Below are 25,050 nucleotides of genomic sequence, written 5' to 3'. Positions count from 1 at the left end.
TGTATACTACTGGGGCAGCAGAGTTTCCCATAAGATTTTGGGGAGTTCTTGATGGTCCATAAACTTGTTTCTTTTTCTCCCCGACGGGGAGATTTTTTCATGTGGATCTCTAGATAGGAGAATAAAGCAGTAACAAGTTCAATTTGAGGAAGCTCGCTACAAAAGAGAAGAGCATCCATGTGCGGATATTGCTGTCATATAAAAAGCAACTCTCAACTAGACGATCTCTTTTACTCCGCTCCATATTCAAACTTTCGCGGCCATTCCCCTTACTTCTTAGTTTGAGAACAGACTCTTTGGGTTGAGAGGCTATTCCCATAGGGAGTTCCAATTCTCGCGAGATTCCCAGGGCCTCCGCGTTTTGCGTTTCGGTCTACGAGCTTTCAAGCGCAAGATCGCCAGCGGGCCTTGCAAACGGAGGCGCATGCGCAGCGTCAACCTCTCCGCCATTGGTTGGAAAATATGGCGGTGGCCAGTTCGGAGATAGGTGGTCGGCAGCTGCGACCGGGAAAAAGCAACCGGATCCTGCTGGTGCGACATTTGCCCGCCGTATTGACGACCTCGGAGAAAGAAGAGTTGCTGAGGCACTTTGGGGCTTCGTCAGTGCGGATCCTTTCGGACCACGGCAGGCTGGTAGGGAAGAGTCACCTGGGTGCATGCAGGGTTGTTTATATCTTAAAAGCGTTATCGAGTTTTCAATAGTGTAAGTCCCGGGATGGCGTCTCCTGGATTGGATGCATACCTGAGGTGTCCTCTCTCCTCTACCTGAAGTACGAAATATATTTATTTTAACGCCGTTTATTATATTCCACCCAGAGTCGCGCCTGTAAGATAGTCGGCAACATAAATTTGATAAATAAATACCTCCTATAAGTGCCAGAGATACAACTGTCCCGAAGCTAACGAGTCGTCAGACAAAAGCAACAAATTTGATTAAGAGAGTGACAGAGAGAGAGAGCAAAAGAGCGAGGCTGGAAATCTAAAGGATCACAGATACAAATATATTCAGAAAATGATGGTGAATTCAATCACGATTATATAGATTATTTGAAAAAGGAATGAAACAACCTGCACTTTGGTTGTGGCGTAGAACATGGTTTTTTTTCTTTGTACAAAAGCAAACTTATGCCTGGTTTATTTTTCAGAAACATACAGCTTTTGCAACTTTCCCCAATGAAAATGCAGCTACTCAGGTTTGTATTGGACTTTTAAACTAGCCCTTCCTCATTGATTTCATTCTCATACTTGTATAGCACTGTGTGCCCATACAGCAGAGTCAGGTGCCCTGGTGCATTTCTACAGCAATGCTTATACATAAAATCTAATGTGAAAAACGATTGCTTGACTTGTGAACTTCTATGTAAATGCAGGCTGGTGCTTGGTATGCCTTCCAGTTGATACTGAATTTTAGACACTAGCTGTCATAGCCAGCCATGGGATGTTGGAAGAGCTATTAAGTACTTATTCTAACATTATCATATACAGGTAGTCCTTGGCTTATGTTCATTTAGACAGTGACCATTCAGAGTTATAATGGGCTGAAGAGATGGTCTGAGGATCATCGCTAACCCTAACCCATGCTTCCTAACACCCGATTTCATCACTCTCCCAACTATTAGCTAAGATTCCCACTTGTTTTCATTTAATGACCAATGCATTGTGGGGTTATGATGTTAACTTGGACTACTAAGGATTGCCTTCACTAAGTGATAGGGTCACATGTTTTCACGCTTTACAATTTCATCGCTTAGCATGAGCCATCTTGGTCCTACTTGCTGTCATACCCCAAGACTGTCTTTATTCCATTTTATTTTATTTAAGAGTGCACAGTAGCACTAATTGTGGTGCAGCACTAATTTTTCTTCTATTCATCTCTGATTCATCTTTATTCACATATTGGTACTCTTCAACTTTTCTCCAAGCTATCTCAATTAGTTATGAAATTATATTAAACTGATATAGGTAAATGGCATTCACCAATCTTTACTCCATATTGTAGTTATTGCTTCAAAAAGGTGTGCTGTGAAATCTTAGGTGTAATAGTACCAATAATTATGTCTATGGTATTTTCAGTTGTTCCATTATTTACACAAATATGTTAAGTCATATATCACAAGAAAGTGTCTGTTCTATGGACGAGCAAAAAAATGTGGATGTCATTTACTTATGTCAGTTTCAACATATTTCAGAGCAAATTAGGATTAGAAAGTGGAGGAGTACCGTTCTTTTCTGTGCAGTGTTTTTGTTTTGTTTTGTTTTGCTACAATGCTCAGTTCTAGGCAAATTAGAAGAGGGGGAAAATGAAAAGCTTAAAAAAAATCATTGATCCTTTTCTTTTAAAATAATATTGGTTCGTCTATCTTATTGTTGTATTCAATTTATTTAAGGCTTTATCAAAACTACATCAGCTCAATCTTCTAGGCCACACTCTTGTAGTTGAATATGCAAAGGATCAAGAGAGTGGTCTTGCAATTAGCCAACCTTCTGAAAAAGACAAAAGGTATGTGAACATTTTAAACTCAGTAGCTGTATAACAGCTGGTGCTTGGTATGCCTTCCTTTAAATACTGCAAATAGTTAATAACATATCCCTTCACACACACACACACACACCCATCATGTGATTAATATGTAAGGATCCATACTCTATCCAAATCATATTTTCATTACTGGTAATAATAATATAACTAGTAATGAAGTTAAGATTGTCTTTTTCCAGTTAGTGTTTTTATCGCTGATTTTATAGTCCTGATGATACCTGTAAACATTCAAAGATCACATATTTACAGGAATATTTTATATTACTGATTAAATAATGGAGCATAACAAATTTAAATAATGATTTGGATATTTGATTAATGTATTGTCTACTAATAATTTCATAGAAATAGCATAACTTACTGATGCATATGTATTTGTCCTTTCTTTAATGTGTTTCTTTAGAGAGAAAAAAATTAGACAGACTGGAATAACATGAATGAGAAATTTAGAAATTTTGCTTGTTGAATGAATATTAGATTAAATTCAGCCTGCCACATAATGTATTCATTGTTTATTGGTATTATTGTTTAGTCCTGAAGAACCTGTCAAAGAAGAGAAGGGACAAAAAGACCTAAGCTGTCTCAGAATTGAAGGTGGAGTTGCTCCTAGCCATGGGTTAGTACCTGGTTGTGATCATGTTTTAAGATTACTTCATCATAACCTCAAACTATTTGAATGCATGTAAGCAAATTTGAAATCAGTGAAGGACTCTGATTATTAGCTTTGTAGATCAACCACTTTCCCTTATACCCTTAGAAGTACAATATTTTCCAGAATCATTCTACCTTAACATTTATATAGGATTCCCTCCCCACTTTTCTTTGGATAAAACTTGTGTTAGATCTAAAAGCTGGAAAGCAACAGAATGCATACTTCCTGAAATCATCCCTGCACCCCATCATTAGTTGATTTGGTATTCTAATGCCCCCAAATTTAATTTTGGTAAAGATGTGTTAAGAGTATGCTGATTTCTGAATTTTTTTTCCCAATACAGTTCCTTTTCGGTATTGCCATTTTACAATGGTTGAGGTCTAACTTGCCAATGTTTGTGTACATCAGCACTAGAACATACTAAATGAAATATTAGAGGTGGTGCAGTGGTTAGAGTGCAGTACTGCAGGCTACTTCTGCTGATCACCGACTGCCAGGAGTTTGGCAGATCAAATCTCACCAGGTTCAAGGTTGACCCATCCTTCCATCCCTCCGAGTTGGGTAAAATAAGTACCCAGATTGTTGGGGGCAATGAGCTGACTTTGTAAACTGCTTAGACAGGGCTGGAAAGCACTGTGAAGCGGTATATAAGTCTAAGTGCTATTGCTATTATATATTGAACAATATAAGGCAGCGTTTTAGAAATTACCCTTCATTTCAAAAGTAGCTTCCATGTGATATTAGAAAGACAAACACAATGTTTCCAAAACTAACAATACAACCTGTAATGTTTCTTTTAAGTATGTTGGCGGGCTATTGGCTGTGAATTTTAACAGGATCACATAGAAAAATGGTAAAATTCCAATAGAGAGATACAGCATCAATGAAGCAGATAAATAAATAAATCCAAGACTATATGAGGCCAGACTGTGCAGTCTGTGCAGATGTATAACCTTGAATATTTAATGTGCTTAATCAAGTTAAGACACCAGTCCAGAAAGCAAGAGACCATGAGTTCAAGTCCTATATTAGTCATGAAACCAACTGGGTGACCTTAGGCCAGTCATTATCTCTCAGCCCAACTCACATCACAGGGCTGTGGGGAAAATAGAAGGGGGAAAGTGTCCTGGATATGTTTGCTATCTTGAGTTATTTGTAAAAATAGATGGAATATAAACAAATATCTCATTGTTTTCTACAGGTTAACATTCCCTATAAATTCGTGCCTCAAATATTTGTACCCCCCACCGTCCAGTTCAATCTTAACCAACATAGCAAATGCTTTGGCAAGTGTTCCTAAATTCTATGTACAGGTAAGTGTGTATAGCTTTTTCTATTTGAATATAATATTCAACAGTATCGACTGCTTATTCCCAAGTGTGGCAAAAACATTACTTCTGGGTATTAACTGCTTAAATGTTAGTTTTTAATGAATTATTACTTTAAGGGACAAATTTAATAGGTGGAAAAACCTCCGGTTAATGTGTATGTTCAGTATTTGATAGAAGTGATAAACCTATTTTCTTTGGGAACAAAGTAGAGATCATTGTATTCCTTCTATGCCTTTGCTGTCTTTGGTCCTCCAAAATGAAGGTTTCACACTTGGCTATAATATTGTAGCTCACACAGATGCTAGAATACCTTTTCAGACCTAAAGGAATCTTTTGTAAGATGCTTCTGATCTACAGTTTTTATCTGTTTCTATTTATTAATTGATGATTCCTAATTTATTGATAAGAAACACTTCTTTTTTTCAGTATTGATTGGTAACTTCCACATTTACTCAAAAGGAAGATGAATCTGGATTTAAAATGATCCATTCCAAAAACGAAGAGCAGTTACCCTTTTACCCACCAATAAATATAGAGGGAAAAAAATTACCCAGTTTTTCTGTCCTGTCAACTTAAGGTTACCAAGGCTAACTGAATCCAATCCTTGTAGTTCCTTACTGCCTAAAAATGTAACATGTTTATGAGGCCAAAAGAAAAAATAACTGGATACCGAAGGTAACACCCCATTTAGGCATTACAGAAAAGTTTAGAATTCAATAGGAAGCAATCCCTTTCATTCATCATCTGCAAAAGCATTAAAAGTCATATCGGCTTTTGGTATAGTTGCATTTAAACAAGGAAGTAATGGTTTAAAATTATGTAAATTTCAAGCATCGCCATCAGTAGACTTTGAGCAATAATATTTTGTTTTTCAAGTTCTTTGTTTTAAAATCTGACTTTTAGGCAATTATTATAATTATTTAATATTCCTATTTTAATTATTTTAAAATTGCACATTTATAATCGTTTTTAGAAGCTTGGACCCATCCTAGGCACATTTATTCTGTGCTCAAACCATTAATTTGCTTCATTTTACGCCGCTGTTTTTGGAATGACAATAATTGCATTATTGCATTACTGTGTTACTGTATTGTATTAATAGATCATTGTGGTTTAAAATACGTTTCTATAAACCTGCCTTTCAAAGATGCTTAAACAAGGTTATTTAATTTCACATGAAGAATCTTTCCCTACCCTTTTCTCCAATTCCAGAATTTGGTCATCAAATGCAAATTTCTACTTAGCTGTGCAGAGTGTGAAACAGTTGTACAAATCTGTAATGCCTATTGCTGAATGTGGAATGCTTGAAGTACTATGGCAAGGCAATGATGTAATGATCAGGAGCATAATTACGTGAATCCCTTGCAATATTTTTAAGAATTGCTGTTTGAATATTATGCTACTATTCCATTTCAGGTTCTGCATCTTATGAACAAAATGAATCTTCCACCTCCTTTTGGACCAATTACTGTACGGCCACCCACGGTAAGGAACTTTACTGTTTACAATACTGGGAACAAAAGCAATTGTGCATCTAGAGCATAATTTTAATTTACATTTTCTCCCTGAGGTTAGAGACCAGAGTATTGATAACTTTCTTTTAAAAGCTGTATGAGCGTACCGGAGATTTTAACTTTTTCTTAAAATGGAGAGCGTTGTGAAAACCTATTTTAGAAGGTTGCAGTAAAAAATTTGCCACGGACCCTAAAATGGAAAAGGCTTGGTTTCGGCCTAGCTCAAATTTGCAGTATCTTGTTGAGTTTTCTACCATTTTTTTAGTCTTTATTTCTGTTGCTCTTCTCCATGGTGGAGCAATGGTTGAAGTATTCAGCCCACTGTGGAGCATCTCTCAAAATAACTGGAGCAATTTTGATAGTCTTCAGATATTAGGCTAAGTATCATCTGAATAATCCAGAATAAATGAAGAATACGAAATTGCAGTTTGTACTTTCTGTTCCAACTTCTCATTGCAGTCAAATAGTTTTTTTTTTTTTAAAAGTTGCATACACAGAAGAATGTTTTTCCTAGTCCCCTTTTGGGCTTCACTCTGATGTAATTGTTGACTTTCCATTTGGGAATATATTGCAAATGTGATGCAGTAACTTTGGTCTTTGGCTTTATGATTGCATGTGATGTAGTTTGTGATAGGAAAGGTGACTCGATAGATCACAGTGTGATATTGTATAAGTGTGTACGTTTATGTGTGTGTAAGAATTCCTGCATTTAAATGATTACTTGAGAGGTGGTTTAAATAATTAGAAGTTCTATGTTTTACTCCGTTTAGTATGAAGAGTACTTCCCTTTGCCACCTCCTATTCCTCCTTTACCTCCCGAGGAGCCTCCATTGCCTGAAGACGACAGCCAAGACTCAAATAAAGATGAGTCTGAATATGAAAGTGCCGATGAAGAAGAAAAAGAAAGGTTGATAAGACTGCAGCAAAGTGCTATCTTTTGGGTGCAGGTTTTAGTTTCTTTTAGCCTGTAGATAGTAAAATTTGGAGTTCCAAATTAATGCTAATGTCTGTAGCATTATACAACCTTGAAAGTAGTAAAATCAACTTCTTTCAAATATATGCGTAGAACTGCAGTTCAGGGTTTGCCTTTGGCTACAGTGAACTTAAGTCATACGAGTCATGGTTTATTTGCACCTCTTCTAGAGCATGGCAACATAGAAACCCAATCCTGCTACTTAGATACCAACTTTGGTTCATTATCCAGACTTCATAACTATTGAGGCATTCTGTTTCTTTTGGGACTCTGCACTGAACTGAATCCTTATGTGATTCAGAGAAGAAATTGCAAGTAAAAAGGGATAGGCCCCATGCTTAGGTTTTAGCAGAATCGTTTTGGTAGATTTTCTGCTATCTTGGGCTTTCAAGCATGGGAGAAACTAACCTATAAGAAAGCATAAAGCTATAATTAACAATTTTTATTTTCTGTGCTATAATGATCTATTACAGTATTGGATCTCTTAGAAAGACATTAACATTTTACACAAGAATCGGCCCCTTACTCCTTCTCCTTCTCCAAAATGTTAATATTTATCTAAGAAGATAATAGAAAAAAACATTTTTCTGTATAGATATAAAAAGTTAACTATATATTCAATTTTTAGATTTACAAAATTGGTGGAACTAGCGACACTTCAGCCAAAACGACTGATGCCAACAAAGCAGCGTCACACAAGAAAAAAAAGAAAGATAAAGGACTTATTAAATGTTTCCCTAGTTGCTCCACCCAGGTATGACACAAAAGTTAATGCACGATATTGCCAATTAAACCTCATTGTACACTTGTGGATGTCTTGAATGAAAGACTAATTGCTTGTTGACCTACAAATAGCACATTAAGCCAGTTTTGCCAGCTTGTATTATAGATCATGTTTGGGGAGCATACTGTGCCTTATATTTCTATATAGAAAATAGTATATTTTCTCCTAGGATATGTACATTAAATGATTAAGAAAGCTGTTTTGTTGAATTTCTGTGTAGCCATGTTATTCTGTAGCCAATAATTGGCCTGAAAGTCTAAGGCAAGCTGTGTGTATGTGGCTCATGAAATCAAAATTCATCATCATATACAGTATATGTGATGTGGATCATAAGGAATATATATTATTTTCAATTTCCTGGGTTTTGACTCAGTGACAATTGAAAATACCAGCTTAAGCTGGTTTTGGAAAAAAATATTCAATATGGATTTTTTAAAATAATAGCAATAATTTATAGCATGCATAAAGTCCATGTTTAACATGAGGCTGTAGCTTACATTTTTGTAGAAAACATTATAAGTTTAATTTAGCATATAGTGGCTTCTGTTGGGACAGAAATACCTTAACTAGAATTATTCATGAAAAATGATGGGTTGAGATTTGACTTCTCTCCCAGTATTAAACTTCTGTCTCTGTGGCCTGTAGGTGCACAGGGGAACTATAACTGAGTTGAATTAGATCGCTACTCCACCTGCTTGTCCCTGGATTATTTTCCAGATCTTCTTACTTCAAGCATTATAGATATAGACTATTTCTTCAGCTTCTTGACTCGCTGAATTGAGCAAATATTCAATCAGAAAAGTTTTTTTCTACAGGGATACACAGAGATGGCAATTCTATCTCTTCTGAAGAGCAAGTTTTAGAATACCTGATTATAATAATGAGAGCCTGTCCGAGTTTTGTCTCAGGATTTAATACAATTGTTCTAATGCTTGAATAGTTTTTTTTTCCCACAAGCATGTATTTCTAAATTACCCTGAATATTCAAAAGAGTGATCAAAACCATAGAAAAATATATTTTCCTTAATAAAAAGTGTCTATGGAGATTCTCAGTCATCCAAGTCATGGTTATCCTGGAGATGCTGTGTTCTGGCTGAACAGACAAAGCTTGGTGAAACATTTTCAAGGAAAAAACCAAGAAAGTTTGGCACATTTGGGTTCATAAAAAAGTAAAGTTGCCTCAATATTATGCCTAATGAATAAAAATTGAAGATTTATGAATGAGATAGACAGTCTCTAAATTTGATTGATAAACAAACAATTACACGTAAGCCGTCGTTCACTGACCAGTCGCTTAATTTTACAACCAAACTTTGGAGTTCAATTGTAGTTGCAAGTCAAAGGCCTACCCGTATACCTTAATTTTTCAAATTACATTGTTCCACATAATCTGTAGCACACAAAGTTACTTCAGAAAGGAATGCCTGCTGAAAGATACTAGATTGCTTATTGTCTGCTATTGTATAAAAGATGAAAATGTTTTCAAAGAAATGTAAAATGGTTAGGAGATGTGGGGGGAAATTGTTTGGCAATTTAAAAAAAACAATATGAACTTCATGTTTTGTGAACAGTCATTTGCACCCAGCACTGACAACTTCAGATGTGTTTGAGCAGCCACAGACTATAGGAATCAAGAAGATTGAATTTAACATTTCTTCAGAGACGCCTACTATTCTTCAGAAAAGCATGGAGAAGGAGCACAATGATGGTACAAAATGAGTGTTTGCTTACCGACAACTTACAATTTAGATTTTTTGTGGTATGCACTAGTGTGTGAGGATTGAGTCAAATTGCTAATCCCTGTGATCTTTCTCTGAGGAATCAGCTAGTTGGGCTTAGGCAAGCTACTTTCTTAACTTCTAGTAGAAAAAATAATGCCAATAGTGATTGTTAAAGTTCTGTAAGCTTTAAGCATTCTAAAATATGATGTTAGCGTTAAACATAGAGTCCTTGTTTACTGACCATTCAGCGATCATTCAAATTTACATTGGCACGAAATAAGGAGTCTTATGACCTCCTCTTAAAGTTGCAGCCATTACAGCATCCCTGCAGTCATGTGATTGCAATTCGGGCGCTTGGCACCTGGTGTGCATTTGGGACAGTTACAATATCCTGTTGTCATGCAACATTTGTGACCTTCATAGTTGGCTCCCAACAAGCAAAATCAGTGGGGAAACTGGCAAGAGGTCGCAAGTTATGGTCACAAGACATCACACTTAATTGTGAATGATTTGGTTAACCATCACAGCTGGAACTTGATGAGATACCATAAGTTGGGTGTGATCACACGATTGTTCACTTTATAATTGTATCATTAGAATTGCCAATCCCAATTGTGGTCAATAATAAATTGCGGCTACCTGTATTTATGTGGAGTTGACACAAATGGTCTGAATTGTTTAGTTATTACCATAGTATTTTCAGACATATCTGCTGTGAATTTCTATTTCTAGCAGTTACTATTTCTGCTGATGATGGCATCTATCCAGAATACTTTTAAGATTTTTGAATTCAGTGAGATTAAGGATGCTGAAATTTACCTTATGCTGCTGCTGTTGTTAAATTGTTCATTCAATTCTTGTGACTGAATTAAACACCATTTAAACATTTTGCATCTTTCTTTTTTTTAAATAGACTCTTCCTCCGAAGCTGATGATATAGCTAATGAAGGATTTGGAAAAATTTTCCCGGCTCCCAGTTCTAATCATAAAGAGGACACAGAAGATGAAGAGGATGAAATTCCTTCAGAATTCGTTTCTAAAAGAGAGTTAGAAAAAGGCAGAATCTCAAAAAAAGGTGAGTTTATAATTTTTTAAGCCTTTTGTAGCATACAGTGGAAATACTGAATTTGATTATATCCCCATGTGATACTGGTATTAACTTTTTAATTTTAATCCATCACTATAGTCTTATAATCAGTTGTAAATATTTAATCAAGCAAGTTACCCAACAATGCAAACTGCAAATAATAATCTGAATTTTATGTATGTTCCAGAAATGGAAACATTTTCTGTCTTCAAAAATTATGACCCTGGAGATCCAAACTGCCGAATTTATGTGAAGAATTTATCTAAACAAGTTCAAGAAAAGGTAACTGGAAGCAAAGCAGAATATTTTGGCTCTTTCATTGTGGTTACTAACTTTTTTTGTTATGTTTTTATTTCAATCCCAGGATTTGAAATTTATTTTTGGAAGATACATTGACTTTTCATCAGAAACTGAACGAATAATGTAAGTGCCTGGATAAGTCAAATAATAATAATATTATTTTTAGATTTTTTTGTATCCCCCTTTATATATATATAAATTCAAGGTGGTGAATATATCTTGCCTTCTGTTTTCCCCACAACAAAAACCCTGTGAAATGGGTTGTACTGAAAGAGAGTAACTGGGCAAAGGCGCCAACTGGCTTTCATGCCAAAGGGAGGCCTGGCACCCACAGTCTCCTGATTTTTGGACCAACACCTTAACAAGCAATCTGAACTATGTATATTTCCAGGAGAAGACTTTGGTTGGGAAAGAGACTATAGAACTGAGAGAAAGTGGAAAGGTTTGGGGACAAATATTACTGAATAAAAAAAGTTATGGCAATGGACAAGCAAAAAAAGCGCTATTTAGATATGGATATCTTGAGTAAAAGAACATGGCAGATAAAGTATATCTTAAGGTGATGTTTTATATACATTGATAAAATGTAAAACATGAGGTCTTTAGAATAGATAATGTTAAAAATGTTAATGGGAATTAGTTGCAGACATAGATGCTAGAAATTGGGGGGGTGCTAGCAAAAGGCAACCTGGCAGATATAGTTTAACTATTATGTATCAAAATAAGCCAAGGTTAATAGGGGAAATTCAAGGCTTCAGAAAATACCTCTTACTTTTATTCTAAGTCTTGTAAGAACCCGATTTTAAGTGGCAATTTTTTATATAGAATATCATCTTACCAAAAAAAAGGCGGCTGTATTGGGCTTTTTGAAGAGATAGTTAGATGAATGGTATATGATCTGAAACTATTATTAAATTGCATGAATGGTCCACTCTTGGATATTGAAAAAAATCAAAAAATAATAAATTGCTTTCTCTTGGCATATCCTAGGTTTGATATACGCTTAATGAAAGAAGGCCGCATGAAAGGACAAGCTTTTATTGGCCTTCCTAATGAAAAAGCAGCTGCAAAAGCTTTAAAAGAAACAAATGGATATCTCTTATTCGATAAGCCAATGGTGGTTGTATCCTTCGTTTTAAAAATTGTGTTTCATTTTAGTTAACTGGGCAGTCTCAGAATCCTCCATTTAGTAATGTATAATATTTGAACACAAGTAAGCTTTGCTTATTCTCACGTACAACTCAGATAAATTCAAATATTATTTTCTGGAAGTATAAAATCTTACTGGGAATTATTCTGTGGGAGTATCTTTTTGAGGTTCAGGTGTGAGCATCATACATTACACATTGTGTCTACGGATAGTTCTTGACTTACAATTGGTCCTTTAAGTGACTGAAGTTACAGTTGATCCCTTAAGGACCATTTGAAGTTACAACTGACCCCCCCCCCCCCAAAAAAAAAAAAGGTTCTTACAACTTGGATTCAGAGTTCTGACAGCTACACTCCCCTCTATTCCCTGGGCCACATGATTGCATTTTGGGTGTTTGGCAGCTGTCCTGCATTTACAACCATTTGCAGCATTCCCATAGTCTTATAACTGTTATTTATGTTCTTTTTTCCCCCCTGGAAACTGGCATTTACTTCCAATTTTCAGCAAAAAAAATACCAATTGCTGACAATGAGCTTGCTTGTGTTCACTTAACGACTGCGGTGTTTGCCTAATGGCCATTGCAAAAAAAAAAGTTGTAAAATGAGGCATGGTCACACGGTGATCCATTTAAAGAGCAGCCCAACTTACAACTGTAATTCTGGGCTCTTACAGTCATAAGTCAAGGACCAACTGTATTTAAAAAAATTTGTGGCTTGCTACAATGTGTGAACACAGCCATTATAGTTTCTAATCGCGATGTATGACTTAGCATTTGATTCTAGGCAACTTGCTTATTTACGAAAAAAAATGACTTCATATGTAAGCTAAGACTCTGCCTCAAAATAGTTGGGAATGGGTTTTCCATAGAATGGTAAGTTGTAATGCATTTATTTCTAATATGTTTTTGTATTTTGCTAAGTTTTAGATCAATGGTTAAAGTAGTATAATTCTTTGAAGAGTTTAAAGAACATTTGATTATCTCCACTATATCTAGTATGAATGAAGAGAAAAAATATGTCCTTTCTGTGCTTATCTTTTTTTATAACTCCCAAATAATCCTGAAACAGACTGAAAGTTTTCTAATTGAATGAGCAGCTGCTTAATTACTGAACTTATTGGGACCATTTGTGACTGTTTTGTTAGCTTCATCATTACTTCGCCATGAGATAAAGATTATTGCAAGAGTTACAAATAAAATGTAACTTGCAATTAGGTTTTTGTTCCTTAATAAATACCTAGCAATTCGCTCGATCAGCAAGACCAAAGCCAGATGCCAAAGACAAGAGAAAACTTAGAGGGGAAAAAAACGTGAAAGTAAGTTACATTCTCACAACCCATTTTGACTATTATTATTATTATTATTAAATTTAATTTGTTAGCCGCACCCTCTCCACAAGGGACTCGGGGCGGTGTACAATCAAAACAGATACATATATGAAAACATTTATATAAAAATTGCTTGGGTTGGCTGAATTTGGAAGGTGGAGCTTCAGTTGACAAATAATAGTTTATAAGTTTAATTGCTATTCTTTCTTTTTTTTAATTCACAGCTACATTTTAGCTGATTGGACTTTTTCTATTGATAAATTAAATTTTCTATGTATAGGTAGTTCCCCTCCTCCCCCGCAAAGGAACATTATGAATGTTAACTGCTGAGCAATTGTATACAAAACTCCTTGTCCCAGGAACAGAAAGTGAGTTCTCACTGGGAAAATATATGAATGGTGGATTGGTGTACTTTGGAAGATAAGTGTTCTTATGAATATTGGAGTATTTTGTCCTAGGAAATGAGTTTTGCATATATCTGCTGTAGAATTTGAAATAATAGCCCAGATAGAGTTTATCCAAAGTGATACTTAGCCCACAATCTTAAATTTTGTTTAAACAATATTGATTTCTGGTGAATCAATACATTTTTCTGTTTGTTGGGTGTTTGCAAACTTTTACAGTGTTGTTTTTTTAAAAGTGACATTTCACTTACGAACATCAGCCTTGAATGAATCCATTTGTAGTTTGTGATTTTGACTAGTCTTCCTGAACTGGGAAATATCTAGCTCTGTTCTCAATTAAATGGTGGAGGAACTCCTTTAGAATTTTGTCACAAAAAGGTTAATCTAATTTTTCATTACTAGGCAAAGTCCTTTAATACCTTTGTATTTGTTTAAAAACTTAAATGGTTGGTGTTTCATTTATATTGTTTATGTTTGCAACAATCCTGAGATCCTGGATATTGAATCTGTAGGCATCCAATCACATCAAATGGCACATCTAGCTACGCTGGATGTGCATTCATTTATCAGATGTTTTAAATCCCACCTTTACTACTTTGTAAATAATTCAAGGCAGCAAATATACACAATACTTCTTCCTCCTATTTTCCCCATAGCTACCCTTTGAGGGGCTGGGGGCTAAGAGAGAGTAACTGGCCCAAATGCACCAGATGATCTAGACACATTTCAGCAAGCAGGGAACTGTCTTCGTAGTTTATTAATTGTCTTGGATTAGAATACCAGTCAGTCTTGATTGTTTAATTTAAGATTTATTGAGCCTTGGAAATAGCAAATTCAGCATCAGATATCATCACATGATACTGTACTACAGGGGTGTCAAACTGGAGGCCCACGGGCCAGATGCATCACATGGAGGCCACACCCACCCCAGCTCCGCGAAGGCAAAAAGCGTTGCGATACATCATGTGACATCAATGTGACGTGGCAAGTTTGACACCCGTGTTGTACTATGATGTGAATACCTAAAAACAGATAATCATTTTTAAAATGATCAAAATCTCATGAGGTTTCAACACTTACCTCTTAATTTTCATGTTTTTAGTGTTATTTCCTGAACTTGCGGCCATTTCTATTTAATGTTTTTAATATCCTTAACGTTGAGATTTGACAGATTTTGAGTAATGATGTCAGAGCTCAAGAGTTTTTTCTAGTTGGTTTGGCTAGGCTGTTTTCATCCTTAAAATAAACATTTAAAATATGTCTTAGCTAATTAAAAATTCTGGTAACATTTTTTAATTATTTTGTTGAAAATTTTTAGGGTGAATTATTTTTACGGATATCAAAATAATGATTAGAAAAGAGTTTCGGATTTTTCTTTTCATCCCAGACAGGGTGAAACTCTCCTTTAAATCCACTGTATCTCAAAAGTGCCTGGGGCCAAATTTAAAAGTTTTGTTCCTGATAAACCCTTTTTGTAAAGAGAGACAATAATTAATGTTCACATACTGCTTGCTCTTTCAAGTGGTTAAGATTACTCACCTAGGATCAATGAAACTCAGCTTTCAAGTCCATCCTCAATCATGGAAGTTTACCAGGTGATTTTGATTCAGTCACTTCTGTTCTCAAATTGATTGTAGACAATTTGTGGGCAAAACTGGAGCAGGGAACGCTTTGTATGTCACTTGTAACATACTTGACAGTGAAATAGAAAATTGACGATAAAATAGTAGGTGTTCTGCTTGTGGCTGCTCAATCGTTTCTCAAATTATGAATAAATGTTCAGAATACAATGATCAAACCAGCATTCTCCAGCTTCTCTACCGCCAGATTATTTAGGTAATAGCTAAGCAGTGATGAAGTAAGTTCCTTCAACAACCTGGTCAGCCCTATAAGTCTGCAGAAAAAGCAGAGCATTATGCCCTTTAGTTCCGTTTCAAAAAGACAGAAACTAACCCAGCCCCTCAGGAAAAAAAGCCAAGCTTGATGACTGAAGCCGTTTATAAATTCATAGGTTAGGGCAGTGCTTGTAAGCACCACGTAACACCCAAACCTTCATTATCCATTGTACGGTGTAAATATGCGTGTGTGCCATTCTCATGAGATCATCAGCTCTCGAGATTGAAGTAATCTTCCATTAATTTCATTAACTTAGAACCACTTTTGTAGCTGTTGAGATTTAGTGCTTATTGCCAGTCTCACCCCTTTGTTTGATAGATACACTCTGACAGTCTGGTTAGACGTTCCAGACCACCTAAAACTTCCAAGGTCCTCCACAATAACGGAACTCTTAGTTCTGTTTCTTAGCTCCAAACCTCTCCTTTTCCAAGACTGAGTGTTAAATCAAGGAGAATTCTTGTCTCTGTTCATACTTCCCATTCGATTCCAGATTTTACTACTAAAATAATCCTTATAGGTAACCTTAATGAACACATTTCTTCATCGTGCCTGCATGTGGTGCTATGCTTATAGTGTCTGGAGCGAATTCAGAAGGTATACCTTGAATTGCAGAGTCAAGGGAAATGTATATTATGAAAATGCCCCCCCCCCCCATTTTATCTCTGGATTTATAACAAAGAAGTACGGAGTAGTTTACTGACACTGTTGTGACAAGAGTGACTTCCTGCTGTGTAATTTCAGTGAATATATTTTGAACAAATACATTTAATGTAGTTGTGTAAGCAGCATTTAGATTGGATCATAGTTACATGTTCTAGATGTACATTGCTTAGCTTCTGCCAAAGATTGTCACCTTGGAAAACAGCACAAAAAGTGAGGAAGCTCAACAAAATTGATGTAGTGCCTTTTTTTCCCCAAAAAACTATGTCAGGTAACATAAAAATAGTGTAAAATATTTGCTGTAGATTTCAGATGTTGTGCCCATTTAAGTTACATTTGGTTACAAATTTTTAAATGATGATCACTATTTCAAAATGGGCAGTCTAGATGAAAAAAAAAAACCCCAGAGAATAAAAGGATTAAACCACATTCTGCTGTTCTTCTTTAGAAACATTCCTGCGTAAATACTGCAGTAATACTGTGTCATGAAAAGTGTATCCTTTCTTGTTGTATCCTTTTTGTGTATCTTTTTGGAAAAAACCTTATTTTCTAGCATTGACATAGACAAAAAAGTCGTAATACAGGCTAAAATAGTAAACTATTCTTCTTTCATTTAACAGGATGCCCATAAGGTTTCTAGCTTTTAAATGTGCCTTTTAAAATCCCAATTATGGCTGCCAGGCCTTCAGTAAGTGCAAGTGCTCTGCTTACGTTGGTAGAGCTTAAACGTTGTACTGTATACTAACTGATGGCCTGGACTCAAGTAACCACTGCACTAAAATTACAGGGAGAAAAATGTAGTCTTCGTATGTAGTTATGTGCTCGTTCTGATCTACACCTCAGCTGTTACTATCATGTATTTTATTTATTTATTTATTTGATTTCTATAGCCGCCCAAATCAGGAAGGTCGGCAGTGTAATATGAAATGTAAAAACTACCCATTTTGCTTATGATTTTGCTCTCTATGTAACAGAGTAAAGCACAATAGCACTTAAAGACCATTGGATTCAGAACTGGCCTTCGACAAATAGAAGGGCTTCTTGAATAAAAGAGACTGTAAGCTAAAGGATATTCATAGTGAAGAAAGGAAAGAGACACAGTTCTGACCCCTTAGACTACTACTTGCCCTTTAGGGCGAGTCTCCCAGTTTTCAGGTGCAGATTTACAAGAAGGATAATTCACAGGTCTGCAAAAAAAATTTTTTCTAGAGCTGTTTTGCTTATTCCATGTAATCTTTATGTTTTTTGGTGCGCTGAATATGAAAATGACCTCCATTTGTCATAGGACATCACGTTTCCTGACAATTTAGGTAACTATGTTAAATAAGGCAATACCTCAAAATAAATTGAAATAGACTTATAAAATTAAAGTTTTATTACAATATTTTCATGAAAATCCTTTTTTGAACTGAAATGAGCTCACCTACACACACTAAACTCGATTCTTCTTCCTTGTGAGGTTCCTCTTGGTGCATTTACGCTTGTTAGTAGCATCTGGAATGTCTCTGAAGCATCCAACAGTAGTCTGCCATTATTGTAATGCTCCATTTTCCCTGGTATCTCCTTTCCATCTCTTTAATGTCTTGGTGGAATCGTTCACCTTGTTCCTCACTCACAGCTCTCAAATTTTCAGGAAAGTAGTCAAGGTGGGACTGGAGGAAATGCACTTTCAAACTCATCAGACAACCTAAAGCTTGAAATGCTTTCAGCATTCTTCCGACGATCTTTTTGTAGTGAGGATCTTTGTTATTGCCTAAAAATTTGTGTACGACTTCTTTAAATGCAATCCACCCTTCTTTTTGAGGATCCGTCATGGTATTGACAAACTCTTGATCAACTATAAGCCTTCTAATGTCTGGTCCGACGAACACACCATCCTTCAATTTTGCCTCCGACAGGCATGGAAACTTGGTGACCAAGTATTTGAAGCATTTACTATCTTTTGGAAGTGATTTTATGAATTGCTTCATCAATCCCAATTTTATGTGGAGAGGTGGTAGAAGAACTTTATGGGAAGGTACCAAAGTTTCTTGGACGACATTTTTTTTCACTGACTGTTAGCACCCTTGCCTGCCAACTCTTCTTGGTCCAGTGATTTTGTCAGTCTCAACAGTCCCATAGACACAGAAAACAAGGGTATTTGTATACCCAGCTTGTTGCCCGAGCAGCATGCACAAGACCTTCAAGTCCCCACACACTTGCCAACCATGGTCTTCATATTTAAGTTTACAAAGAACCAATTCCAAGTTCTCATAGGTTTCCTTTAAGTGTACGGAATGACCTACAGCTATGGAAGCGTAAAAACGGTTGTGGAGTAAAACTGCTTTGAGACTTCTTTTTGAAGAATCTATAAAAAGATGCCATTGCTCTGAATCATATTGGATTTTAAATTGACCCATCAGACCTTCAACATCGATGCAATAAACCAACTTGTCTTCCTGGGTGAAGTAAGGAATGAACTCCTTTTCATGATGTCTGAACCATGAAGATGACACTCCTGGCAACAATAAATTCCTGCTTTTCAGCCTTGATCTGAGTAACTCAGCAGCATCTTTGGGAAGGTTCAAGACTCTTACCAAATCAATCTGATGATGATTCGTGCACAAGTGTGGCACACAGGAGAGAGCAGCTCTGTGTCTGTACACAAGACGTCACAATGCTGGCCATGCCCCCTGCACTGACCCGAGATGCTGCTATCTGCCCTGTGTCTGCCTCCCACTGGATTCTTCAGGAAAGATTAATCCCTTCTACCATTAGAAGCACAGACTTAAAACTTGCTTAGATTACGTGAGTATATATTGCTGACCATCAGATTTACAGTGCTATATTTTTTTACATAATTCGGACCCTTTAAGGTTTTTTTTTGGCATTTTATATCTTAAATGCACTTATGTGAATTAATTAATAATAATTTGGACTTTAAATTTGGTTGCAAACCCATAATATTAAAAAAATACCAAAAATTTTAAAAAAATGATAAATTTGAAGACAATTTTGCATGTTGTGACAAATCATGACGTCTAGGAATTTTTTCAATATTTTATTTGTTTTCAGCACACCAAGATACATGGAAATTAGATGAAAATAATCAAACAGCTTTTGAGTCGCAGACCTGTGAATAAATCAAAGAGTTATCTCCTTTCCTCCAATGGAAGCATCCTGCTCAGTAGAACTTCACCCAACAGAAATATGGGTTCAAGTATTAGCTTGGCTTTTTTTTAAAAAAAAAATGAATTCTTTTCTGTTGAATAATATATGGGTATTTAATGCATTTTTAAATTATTCCAGGTGCGTTTTTGAGTTCCGTGTCTTACAAGTGTGTTCGAGCTCTGGGAAGAAGATGCATGGTAGCAGAACTTTTGAATAGTATGTAAAAAGTACACAAAGTACCATACAACATTCTGGTAATTATAGGGGCATCTATCTTTAAAAAACAACAACTCTTCCAATGGTTCACATAGCATTTGTGAAAAATGCTTCATTTAAAGCTCTAATAAAATATTCTGTTTTGCATTGTTATTCATTGTTTCACCAAAGCACATTTTTTTTGTCTGACATCAAACCAGAAAATGGTAACACAAGAACAAAATATCCAAAGGGGCATTTGGTCTTTGTCTTTGAAACGTCTTAGAAAGGGGGTTTATTGATGTGGGGAGTGGAGAAAGAAAAGAGGTAAAATGAGCTGTGCCCTGATGCGTAATTTCCTTTTGTGGATGCAGCTGCTGGAAGTGCTTGTCTTTCCACTTTGCTCCTTTTTCTTGCATTGTCAGAGTGTCTGCCCTTCGTCTGTATGATGCTGCCACAACAGCATAAAGGAAGAGGGTCAAAAGGAAGAGGATATTATGAATTGGGACATGACTCAGCATCAATTCTGTTAGAATGTTTAGCCTGTTAAGTTATTAAACAGGGTTCAAAGCATTCTGGCGATCTCCTTGGTGCCCAAGCCCAGTTCACTAGATAAACCTGATCCTATACTCTGATATAATATGATGGGGGGAGGGGGGACTTGAAGTTAGCAAAATGGGTGGGTGGGGGCGCTACAGGGTGGACTTGCTTGTATCTGCAGTTCTTCAGAGCTTCTAACAATGGATGGAGATGGAAGAAGAGAGTTACTCCAGTAAAGCACGTTGGAGGATAAACGAAATGTCATGAAGATTCATAATAGAAAGAAAAGCTCAGAAGAAGATAAAAAAGAGAAATGGCTGGCCCTGGCTTAATCCAAAGAGTTACTAAAGGGCTTACAGGCCTAAAAAGATTTTTCAGGCTCCTTTTCATTATGGAGAGAGATTTCAGGGAACAATAAACACTGACAAATTTATGCTTATGGATCTGATAAGGGAAAAAAAGTGGTATAAAGTAGATCCAACTCTGAATATTATCTTACAAAGATAATTTTTCCTATCCTGCAGTCAGCAGTGCAAATTGGAAGAGCTGGGGGAGGGGGGGAACATCAGTGCAATCTCAGTTTGGAAAGGTCTTTCCTGGGTCCTTTAAATATATTTATTTCCTGCTGCTACTAGAACAGCTGTGCACAGGGTATCATGGAAGGAACTACTGAAGACCCTGCTTTTCCAAGTGGGACTTTAGCCTCACTTGACATACCTGCCAATCTTCTACTGCTGCAAAAGTTTATTGGCATTGACTGAAAATATTTCCCTGCAATAGTGATTTTGACTTCTTGCTTGTAGCGTTAAATTTGTGCTTTCCTTGAATGAAATTGGGGTACAATTGGGGGTGAGTGGATGTCAGAGATATTCAGAGAGAAAGATCTGGCGAGGCCATCTGCCATTTCTTTGTTGATGTCCACGATGGAATTAGTAGTTCTTTTTGTCACTAGCTTGAGGGAAGATGGGCATTATGGTGGTTGGTTCTCTCTATCCTCTCAATTGGAGGACACCAGAATGGGAAGAGACTTCAGTATAGTCTCAATGCAACTTAAAAACATAGTTAAAAGTTCTGCTTCATACTCCTGTCATCTCAAAAAATAACATCCAGCATGTAAGAGAAAATACTATGGAGATTCAAAACAAGCCAAGCCAAGGTTGACCAATGAGTCTCATGACATAACAGAATTAGAAGTTGGAAGATTGGCAAGCAAATATGATTGCGATCCTCAAGAGAAAACTTAAATCTGACCCCCCATCTCAAATGCTGACATCCAACCATTACTCCAGCACAGCTCAAGTAGTTGCAGCTTCTAAGCTGATTAGAAGGATTTTCAAAAATTTATTCTAATCACCTGGGTAATAGTTTCAGACTTGCTGGCAGCTAAAAAGTTCACAATGCTGATGTAAAGCAGGTTGGGAATTTGGAAGTGATTTGTCTCAAAACACCTGGAAGTCACTAGAAATGGGAAATGAATTCAGACAAGAAATCGGATAAAAGGCTATAGTGCCAGAATAACTTGATTATGAGGAAAAGTGGAACAATACTTCAATGCAAGCAAGTAAAGTGAGGTATGCTAAAACAAGAAAACACTAAATTTTATACACATCAGTAGGAGTTCAGGTGATGGTCTTAATGGGAATCAACTTTTGCATTGTGATATTCCTTAGGAATGGAGTTAAAAATCCAAACGATCACGTTTGCAGAAACCAGTGGCATACAAATAGTATAAAGTATGTCTACTTGCGCAACCCACCCCTATTAACTTTTCACTTTCTATTTTGCTCGTTCCATTTCCTCGTTAGGGCTTCCATTCACACAGCGAACCACCTTGCAAAATCCATGTTTGTTCGTTTTTTTTAAAAAAATGTGCCAATGACGTTTCATTTCAGCCCGTGGCTCTTTTGTGGACCTGTAACGTCTACTGGGAAATAGGTTTGTGCGATGGAAGTCGGGATGATGGGTTTGGGGCGAGTGACCATATTTGCTTTTGCAATACAAGGAGGCTTAAGTGCGGGTGGCTGCTCGCCGCGGGAGCAGAAATCATTAATCGCAACGAGCGGACGGTGCGTGGTTTGGCTGCGTTGCGGACACGAGAGGGCAGCAGCCAAATGTTTGTGCTCTTAAGGTTTAGGAAGAGAGGGAGATAGGTGGAGGAGAGAGCGTTTTAACCGTAGAAATCCGGCGCAGGAAAGGGACGCCATTCAATCTCCTTTCAAGGATTGGTGTAAACGCCTTGTTTGACGGGCGGCTGGAGAGCAGCAGAAACACAACGGACGGATTAAGCAACCGAGCCGTATGTAGGTGGTGCACGGTGCATTCTGCTGCGCTTTCCTCAAAACAGCCTTTTTTCCCCCTTTGGAGGCGGGCACGTTTCAATACAACGCCCCATTTTATTTTGGCAGAGTAGAAACCGCAGCGGCTTTAATGAGCTGAAGTAACGGTCTGTCAAGGCCCCGCAGTAAGCGGGGCCTTTGTCGCTGCCAAAGCAAAGAGCGGGCAGTTGTGAAAGCGAGTAAGGTGCTTTTCCTAAACATTAGGACGATGTCCAGTTTTCGAAGCGCTTCGAAAAGTCCGGACGACAGCTAGATGGCAGCAAAACTAGCGATAGTCTGGAAGTTTGCAGCCGGGAAATGATAGCGAGAGGGGTTTTTGTTTGCAAAACTAGGGATAGTCTGGAAGTTTGCAGCCGGGAAATGATAGCCAGAGGGTTTTTTCTTTTGTTTTGTTTTGCAGAGTTGACCTCCCTCTGCCCTTGATGGCCCAGTCAGGTCTGCGTTTGCTCCCGTGTCCATGCCCAGGCACGAAAATCCGACGCTCTTATTCATATTTAAGGCCCAAGATCAAGGTAATGTGGAAGGTGTGTGGAGGTGCATCTTCCAGTAGTTAAAGGAACATCGGTATGTCTGTTGTTTTCTTCTCTGGGATTGGGAGTGGCACATTCCCTTACTAAGGTAGTGTTTTCTAAAACAGCGGTCATCAACCGTTGGTCCGTGGACCACTGGAGGTCCACCAGAAAATGTTGGTGGTCTGCAGGAAAAGTATTTGCATTTTTTTATATTGCACTAAATATATTTATCGTTTTAAAAAATTGATATTAGTGGTCTGTGGGATTTAAAGTTACGAATTTAGTGATCTCTGAGGTTGGAAAGGTTGGTGTTCTAAAAGATGATCCTAGGCCTCTGGAGTTTCCCAGAACCTTTTGCAGCGTTCCCAAAGGGCTCAGATTTATGATGGACCTGAAAAAGTAATGTTATGATTTACGATTCCCCGGCACTGCCACATAATTGCCTATTCTGTTCTTCACTGCCAGTTTTCAATAAGCAGAGTCAATAGAGAAGCTAGCAATAAAATTGGAAGTCATAGGGTTTCAATTGCAGTCAGGATTACCTATAAATAAACACCTTAATTCCTGAATGAGAGGACTACTTATCCTTAATAATTCTGTCTTGTCAGGATTTAGTTAATACTTACAAACTATTAGTCCAGAACTCACACAGCCTTGCTGATTCTCATTTATATAGAGGACTAAAGGTATTATCAAGTATATTGATTGTCAGTTTACCCCACTCTTGTTGGCCACTCTGAATAGCTTCATAACATATTAAGTCGTGCAGATAGCCCTCGACTTACAACCAACACACAAGGATAGAAAAGATAATAACTTCTATCTGTGGAGCAGTGATGTTCTTCCATTTAATTGCAAAGGCTGCCTTGATGACACATAGAAAAGGTTTACTAGTCCCCCAAAATGTTCCTTCTTTGCTTAATTCAACAAGTAGCTTTCAACATCTGATGGGAAAGTATAAAACACAACTTCATCTTGTAAGGAAAACAATTCTGAACTGAGTTGATTCAGATTTACAGTGGACAGAGCTCATTGAGCAGTTTGTAGACTTCTGTTCTGCCACTGTTTGACTGGATTTACTGCAGTTCCAAAACTTGATTTCCTCACTGAAAATGGGTCTGTGTCACATTTATTCCTTCTAAGTAGCTCTGCTTCAAGTTATGATCATAAAGTATAGGGATAGCAGATGGTAGCTATCTGACAACTTGGGCAATATAAACTAGAGTACTCTGTAGTGTAACATATTCTTAAGGAAAAGATCAGTTCAACTTTGCCAATCAAACTCCTTCACTCTTTTGGGATTTTTTTTCTTTTCTGAAGCAATAGGAGTATGGATTTCTTTAAAATACCAACAGGAGACTGTTCAGTGTGTCATACAACTCTGAGGTAAAGAAGTAGAGAAAATATTTTTTGCAAGTATCTGTGGCTGACTAAGAACCATTTACAAAAACAAATCCTCTGTAAGTTCTTCTAAGCCAAAACTATATGAATGTTCTGCTTCTCAAAGCTTCCTTAAACAATTGCTCCAAAAGAAATAACTTTAGAATAAAGGGACAACAAAAGCTACAGGAATAAAGCTTGGGTTTCTTGTGTGTATTGCACTTGAGCTGGCAAACTCCATTTCAAGATCCAACCTCCCCAGTCCACCTTCTTAGCGAATAGGTGTTTATTAGGTTAATAGAGAATCTGGTCTTACCAAGTCAGCAATATTTATTCTAAGAGAGGTTCATAGAAGATGTTACAGCATTTCTTAAGCAATCTATCTATCCACATGCACTCCAGTTCACAAACAAGCCAAGTCTAACCCATCCCAAGTCCTTAGCCAGAGTATAACCTTTCACATTTGGCCCATACTCCAGTTCTGGAAACACAAGGAGCCAATGCTGATGGAATCCAAAATCATTGCTGTCCCAATTTACAGTCTCATAAATCCTGTAGCAGGGCCCAACTGAAGGTTATTTATTTATTTTCAGGACCTAT

At 37.0% G+C, this 25,050-nt stretch overlaps 2 protein-coding genes across 19 annotated transcripts in view; both read left to right on the top strand.

The window, feature by feature from the left end:
* Positions 1-421: 421 nt before the first annotated feature.
* Positions 422-20,241, top strand: RNPC3 (RNA binding region (RNP1, RRM) containing 3). Of its 5 annotated transcripts, none has more exons than XR_014175047.1 (16): positions 422-633; positions 1,146-1,193; positions 2,388-2,500; positions 3,072-3,155; positions 4,393-4,504; positions 5,939-6,007; positions 6,807-6,943; positions 7,638-7,763; positions 9,365-9,501; positions 10,428-10,589; positions 10,789-10,883; positions 10,966-11,024; positions 11,892-12,024; positions 13,291-13,365; positions 16,786-19,703; positions 20,108-20,241. XR_014175047.1 is itself a non-coding variant. In XM_081948996.1 (15 exons), exons 1-15 carry the CDS (start codon positions 463-465, stop codon positions 16,888-16,890), a joined length of 1,626 nt encoding a protein of 541 aa, XP_081805122.1. In that variant the 5' UTR covers positions 422-462; the 3' UTR covers positions 16,891-19,856. The 5 variants fall into 5 exon arrangements, 3 of the variants coding, with proteins under 3 accessions (XP_081805122.1, XP_081805123.1, XP_081805124.1); XR_014175048.1 differs by having other exon boundaries at positions 19,626-19,703; positions 20,108-20,240; XM_081948996.1 differs by lacking the exon at positions 20,108-20,241 and having other exon boundaries at positions 16,786-19,856.
* A 1,410-nt stretch (positions 20,242-21,651) lies between these two features.
* Positions 21,652-25,050, top strand: part of LOC309389988 (pancreatic alpha-amylase-like) — a 28,945-nt gene continuing 25,546 nt past the window's right edge. For 3 of the 14 annotated variants that reach the window (XM_081948976.1, XM_081948974.1, XM_081948979.1), the window contains exons 1-2: positions 21,653-21,793; positions 22,959-23,082. In XM_081948976.1, coding sequence (XP_081805102.1) covers positions 21,774-21,793; positions 22,959-23,082 — 144 coding nt within the window. In that variant the 5' untranslated portion in view covers positions 21,653-21,773. Of the gene's footprint in view, positions 21,794-22,297; positions 22,523-22,594; positions 22,743-22,958; positions 23,123-25,050 lie in introns of those variants that run through there. The other 11 variants (XM_081948977.1, XM_081948980.1, XM_081948984.1 and 8 more) reach the window with 11 other exon arrangements.

The sequence above is a fragment of the Natrix helvetica genome (assembly GCF_964273705.1).
Source record: "Natrix helvetica genome assembly, chromosome: 3".
In the NCBI taxonomy this organism is placed as follows: Eukaryota; Metazoa; Chordata; class Lepidosauria; order Squamata; family Natricidae; genus Natrix; species Natrix helvetica.
Note: the sequence above shows the minus strand (reverse complement) of the source record. Positions and strands in the feature narration are given on the sequence as shown.